Below are 7033 nucleotides of genomic sequence, written 5' to 3' on the forward strand. Positions count from 1 at the left end.
GGAGACCAAAGGCACAGCTGTGCCTTGAGCTTACAAAGCCAAATGACAAGGTATAGCACAAAGACAAAAGGTCATTATCTCAGACACTTGATTTTCCTGATTTGATCTTCTTGGATATGTCAGCTTTATTACCTCAAAATGTCTACTATTATAATGGAACCTAGATTTAACATATTAAGAATTTGTAAACCCACACTGTTTAAGTATTTACTTCAAAAGTTACAATACAGTATATAGAGGTTTTTAATTTCCTCTTTTATTTTTTTTTTTTATTTTTTTTTATGTAGAATCTATTAATAATGATTGAATTGGGCAATCAGATTCCAGTGGGTGAAATCACATGTGCCTTATACGCTACAGATTACGTTTGAGCAGATGGAGAGAGAGCAGGATGCATGGGGTATGCTTGGCACTCAACATTGTTAATGTAGTTACAGAAAGGGATACACTCTCGCTCTATGTCTGTTGTTCTCTGACTTTCTCTTTATCTGTCTGATTACATTGTATCACTCACATGAGCCTAGTTAGATGTGACTGGGAATGCATTTTTCCACATTTTTCCATGTCCTCTTGGGACAAAAAGTGTTCATGTGTCTGAAAGCTATCTTGTCTCTGTTGTGCATTGTCAGACTGATGGTATGTGATAGAACCATTCTGAAAATGTAAATATTATTGTCTAGAGCTGAATGTTCCTCATAGAAATTACCTCACTTACAGGATTGAGTCTGCTCTTGAAATCAAAATGCTGCGTTTCAGATTCAGTTAGTTCTTTTTTTCTTGGGGGATCAATTTTGTTTGGGGATATACTGGTAAAAAATTATTGTTGATACAGTAAGCTGATAATTATTTTCTTGTTATGGCCAATAACCAGACAGTATTTGTCTAAATAAATGAAAAATAAAGTCATTTATTTTAACTGCTAAAACTGAATGTATGCATCACATTTTTATAATGTATGAAATGGATATTGAGATTTTTGATATTTGCTAAAGATTACATTTAACATCTGATTGGTCAATCACTGCATTCCGCTAACAAATATTTTTCTGTAATGACCATTAAAAAACAGTATTGACCCTTTTCTTACAGATCCTGTTTCTAAAAGTAAAGAATATGTGGGGAAATAATGTGCTGTATCAGTTTGGTCAAAGACAATTCATACACAGGCAGAGCACGCCAATGAAAAGTTGGGTCAACCACTGTGTGAAATGCATTTCTCTTAATAATACTAATGTCAAGAGAAATGAATTTGGATTATACCTTTAAAATTATTTTACAAGCCTGTGGATCTGCATCTAAAAGTGGAAAATTGCTTGCAATCAGATGAATCTTGTGAGGTCCCCAAATTAAATTTTTCTGGTCCTGTGCTTTAGATTTGGGTTGGAGTCTGTACCCCTGGTAATGGGCTTCACATGTTACAGATCCTGTGGCAGGACTCAGACCTAACCCATTGGCAGATTTCATATAGTGCTAAATGGATCTATACACACTTTGTGACCTGCAATATGTCAGCCTGATTTAAATAATGATGTAAATTCTGAATTAAACTTTTACTGAAAAAGTAAGAATACAGATGATCTATTACAACGTACATTTATCTATAGTCAGATGTTGTTCTTTTTATTGTTTTTAATTTCTTCTTTCTTCTTAACTGAAAAATTCTGGACCTAATTTCTGGTTATATATAAAAATTCTTATGTGGTTTTAAAGCATACATCCCCCAAATCTGATTAAAAGTGTAAATTGCCTCTGATATTTAAACTCGGACACACCAACAAATTACAATACATTTCATTTGGCATGACTAAACTATAATACTAAGTTGTAACCAATCAGAGTATTTGTGTGTGTTAGTGAGGTCAGGCATTAGCTTTACTTAAATGGAGAGAGCTGCTCTCTCATTCACACAGCAGGATCACACTTCGGTTTAAAACTTTCTTCAAGACGAACACACAAGACCAACATGCACAGTAAAGATCAATTCTGGTAGGTTTTCTTTCCATTTTAGGATTGTGTATATGAAGGAAAATATCTTACAAAGCTACTTTTTGTCAAAAAAATGTAAAAGTGTAGCTCTGTTTAATGCTGTTGGATTCTGGGTATTCCCACATGGAAAAAACCTATATAAACATATATGTTTCAATATAGGTTTTGAATATATGTGACATATATAAAATTGGCAGTTTTCCTATATTATATGTACATATATGCACACACACACACACGCACGCACACACACACATATATATATACACATATATGTACATATATGCACACATATATTTACACATATGTGTACATATATGTACAAATATATATGTGCATACATATACCCATATAGGTACGTATATGCACGTATATATGCACCTATATGTTCACCTATAATAGTAAAATTTAAAACCATTTTGTTATACATTTCCTTCTTTTCCACTATCTTCATACAAGAAAGAATTGACCTTGTAAATGTTTCTGGAAAACGTGTAGATATCATAGTTAATTTATCATGTTAATATATTGCCATAGTTAAATTCCATAACATGCCAATTACATGTGATACCAATTTCACGTGTTCGCACATAAGTTCTTGCATATTTTTTTTTTTTTTTCGTTATTTCTTAGTTTTTGCCTTGATAATAGAAAATATGAGCTAGGCATCATGTATGACAGTCAAAAATGAGATATGAGCTACAAAATGACCAGATCCTGCCATTAGCTATATAGAAGACATATCTTGTATGTATAGGGCTTATATGTGGATATGAAGAAGCAATACAGGAGACCTATATTTCCTGTATATGCACATATATGCACCTCAATTGTGCCTTTATGTGGCATATATATGCATATATGCAGCATACATGCAGTATATATACAGCATATATGCAGCATATATGCAGTATATATACGGCATATATGCAGCATATATTATCATATATGCGGATATATGCAGCATATATTATCATATATGCGGATATATGCAGCATATATATATTATCATATATGTGCATATATGCAGCATATATGTGCATATACACTGCATATAGGTTTCATATATGCGCATATATCCACATATAGGTTCTTTCCATGTGGGTTGTATGTCATTTCACAGTATAAAACATGATTCAGGTCAAGCAAAGGGATATTTGCAATTTTTTATCAATAATGTAAATATAATACTTTGTATTAGTCACAATAAACCTAACATGGGCTATTTCAAATAGTGTTATGGAACAGACGTGCAGCAAATGAATTGCATGTTTTATTTTAGTTTCATTGATGTTTTAAATTCCACAATTCCTTATAGTGAATATAGAGTAAGTTTAATGAAACTAAAAGTTACTTTTTTTCTCATCACCAGCCATGAGGACTATCAGAGAACGGCAGACTGGCTGCTGTCCCAGACAAAACACAGACCTAAAGTAGCCATCATCTGCGGTTCGGGACTGGGAATGCTTGCGGATGCGCTCAAATGCCAAGACTCGTTCAAATACTCAGATATCCCTGGCTTTACTCAGAGCACAGGTAAGAAGCAGATCAGTGCATTTAACAATGTATTTGCATCAGTGTTTTGTCAATTTGCAGAAATAAAGTACTTGCTAAAAAAATAATATTATGCTAGCATGTTACACTGTAAAACTTTTTTAACCTACAGAAATCAAGAGGTTTGGTATAAATGGTGCCTTAAATTTTAAAGTGCCAAAATTATAACCAGCAGATTCATTGCACTTTTTGACCAATTTTGATTAAATCAGAGAGAGAAAGAAAAGTCAAGTTGCAACTTGAATAATGTTGACAGACAGTATTGTGATGTTAAATGGAATAAAACAAAATTCTAAAAACATTTTTGTAGTCTATTATGTTGTATGTGATTATGCATGTATGTGTCTTGAGTAAGTTTTTGTATATTCAAACAGTAAAGGGTCATGCTGGAAGGCTGGTTTTTGGAGAGCTCAAAGGGAAGACCTGTGTGTGCATGCAGGGCCGATTCCACATGTATGAGGGTCACTCGCTAAGCAAGGTTTGACCTTTTTAAACCAATGGGACTACATGCCATCCTTCTTTTCCATAAATAATTGTTTGGTGTTATACAATTTTGGAAAAAGTATCTTATGCTCTCCAAGGCAGTGTTTATTTTATCAAAGATACAGTAGAAACAGTAATATTGTAAAATAAATAACAAATAAATAAATGTTTTCTATTTGAAAATATTTTTAAATGTATTTCTGTTATATAAAATGAATTTTTAACAGTAATAACTTTAATCTTCAGTGTCAAATGACCCTTCATAAATTATTATAATATGTTGATTTGATGATCAAGAAATATTTCTTATAATTATTATCAATGCTTGAGTTAACATAGTCCCATCAGGCTTTATCTGCTTAATGATTCAGGTTAATACACAATCTGTCTATCTTGACAGTTTCATTATGTGTCACAAATAGAATTATATTATAACAGAATTATATTGCATTCCAAAAGTAACCCCAAAACACTGTTCTTTTCATGCTGTGTCATGCTTCAGTCTAAAATTATGATCGAATAAGGAGATTCCTTTTTCTTTTTGCATGCCTACACAGTATATTTACTCCACTCAATCCTGGTCGTGCTGATTTGAGTCACATGCTGTATATCAGAGCATAGTGTACCATTCAATTAAACTTTTGTGTGGCTTATTGGTAGCATGCCTGTACAGTACACTCACAAGCTCTTGAAGGTTTATTACAAAGGCACTGGATGTTGAAATGGATTAAGAGTTACCAGAATTTGTGCTTTTGTTTCTCAGGTCACTTTTCCAGTAAGAGTGTTCAAGCTTCTGGGTGTCGAAACCTTGATTGTCACTAATGCAGCAGGATCATTAGCGGACAGTTATAGCTGTGGTGATATTATGATCATATGTGATCACATTAACTTCCCTGGGCTTGCTGGACTGAACCCTCTAAATGGCCCTAATGATGATAAGTGAGTATCAATGTAGCTACATGTTGAAGTTAGTTAAAAAAAAGAGTTTATTTATTAGAATAACCATTAAAAGGATTGTAATCATTTATGTAATCGGTTCCTGTCAAGGTTTGGTCCTCGATTTCCGCCCATGTCTGGGGTCTATGACAAAAGCCTACGGAAGATGGCGTTCGACATCTGTAAGAGCATGGGTGTCTGCCAGTATGTTCAAGAGGGCGTCTACTGCATGGTGGGAGGACCCAACTTTGAGAGCATAGCTGAGGCCCGCCTTCTGCACCGACTGGGAGTGGATGCAGTTGGTAAACTGATGTCTCGTTTTGTAAAATCAATACAATTCATATCTAATCCAAATCTTTCAATTGTTTAAACAATTAATGGGCATTTAAGCTTTTCAAAAAAATCCTAGTTTTTGTTTTTATTTTTGTGTTTAAATGTCCCTACATGTGCTGAATATTAGTTTGTTTGTTTTTTATTCCCTTATTGCACGGCTCTCTGGAATACTTGGTTCTGAAAAAATATTTGTCTGTTGTGACTGTTAAGCTGTATTTTTTGCCACTGTGGCAGGCAACTGATTTCCTGCACAGCTGTGTTAGTTTCACATATCTTGAATCATGCTGTGATGTTATAGTCATTATAGACTATAATTTCTTAAACTTAAATCAATATTCCAAGTGCATTTATATTTGTATTTGGTAAGCAGCTATATAAAAAGCCAGTTGGCCATTATGGCCAAATTGCTAGGTTGATACACAACTGTGTAGTATATAGAAATAGTAAATCATATTGTTAAATTGTCATAGTTATGCATTTAAATTTTAATTTATGTCTAATTTGCCTTTAAAGGAATGAGTACTGCACCGGAAGTGTTGGTTGCCAGTCATTGTGGCATGAGAGTCTTTGGTCTCTCCCTCATCACTAACAAAGTAGTAAAAAGCTATGAGGATATTGAGTCTGTCAATCATGAAGCTGTGCTGGAAGTGAGCAAAATGCGTTCAGAGATGCTGCAGGCCCTCGTCACAGAGCTCATCACCCGCATGGACATCAACAACAACACGGCATGATGTCACCAACACTATAACTGCCAATCAAACCTCATTCAGGAAAGTCTGCAGCTATACTATGATCATGTTTTTAATTTCTTTATTTCATTGAATGTTATTACAGAACATCTGTTTCAATAACACTTTTTTTTTTTTAGATATTTAAATGTTTTTACCATTTGCAGTGATCACAAAAATGATCTTGTTTAAAGGTGCCATAACAACAAACATAAAACACTAGGTTATTCCATGTTATTCATTAAATTTTTATCATTTTTTAGCTGTGAAGGTTGCATATGCATCTGTATATTGATGCTTACATAGTATTAAGCACAACTTTATGTGGGGAATTATGTAGTTTAAAAAAAGTGCATTTATGTGCAATTATTCATTATGCAATATAATTTCTAATGTTAATTTTGATGATAAAGTTGGATATTTAAATCATTGCCATGCTATATATAATATATTTTATATATACTGTTTGCATTGTAAATGTGCCACTGAATATGGACCTTCTGTATAACCTTCTCTTCTGTAAACATTCATCTTATATATAATCCAGAAATATCAGCAATAAAAGTGTATTTTGAAAATATATTTTACAATTATTTGATCATTACATTACTACATCATAATTTTTTTAATTATACAGTGCAAGCCCCATTAATTAAACTAATTAATTTCCCATTTGGGGGGGGGGGGGCGTGTATTTTACAGATTTTGTCCTTGTTCTGGCATGCAGCAATAACAAAAGTGTATTTTGACAAGCATTGGGAAATTTCACAATCCTTGATGAGCTAATTTTGCTACAATCACATAAAACATATACTGATTTATATAAATTTGTATAAATAGGGACAATGTTTCCTGCTAGGCTACACAATGAAAACACAACGGGAATTGATTTAAAGTGAACAGCGCAGTTTTGCTAATGTTTAGTATGTCCACTAGATGGAAGCAGAAGCGCGGTGCTCTCAGGCGTCAATCTCCTGTTGCTATTTCAAACTTGTGAAATGCTGGAATAGTTT

General features: G+C 33.4%; 1 protein-coding gene across 1 annotated transcript; it reads left to right on the plus strand.

The window, feature by feature from the left end:
* The first annotated feature begins 1963 nt into the window (after positions 1-1963).
* LOC132119045 (purine nucleoside phosphorylase-like) lies at positions 1964-6346 on the plus strand. Its single transcript, XM_059528786.1, has 6 exons — positions 1964-1986; positions 3359-3522; positions 3915-4018; positions 4787-4962; positions 5071-5261; positions 5806-6346. The coding sequence occupies exons 1-6, from the start codon at positions 1964-1966 to the stop codon at positions 6021-6023; spliced, it is 876 nt and encodes a 291-aa protein (XP_059384769.1). The 3' UTR covers positions 6024-6346.
* Positions 6347-7033: the final 687 nt, after the last annotated feature.

This window comes from Carassius carassius, chromosome 38, assembly GCF_963082965.1.
Source record: "Carassius carassius chromosome 38, fCarCar2.1, whole genome shotgun sequence".
In the NCBI taxonomy this organism is placed as follows: domain Eukaryota; kingdom Metazoa; phylum Chordata; class Actinopteri; order Cypriniformes; family Cyprinidae; genus Carassius; species Carassius carassius.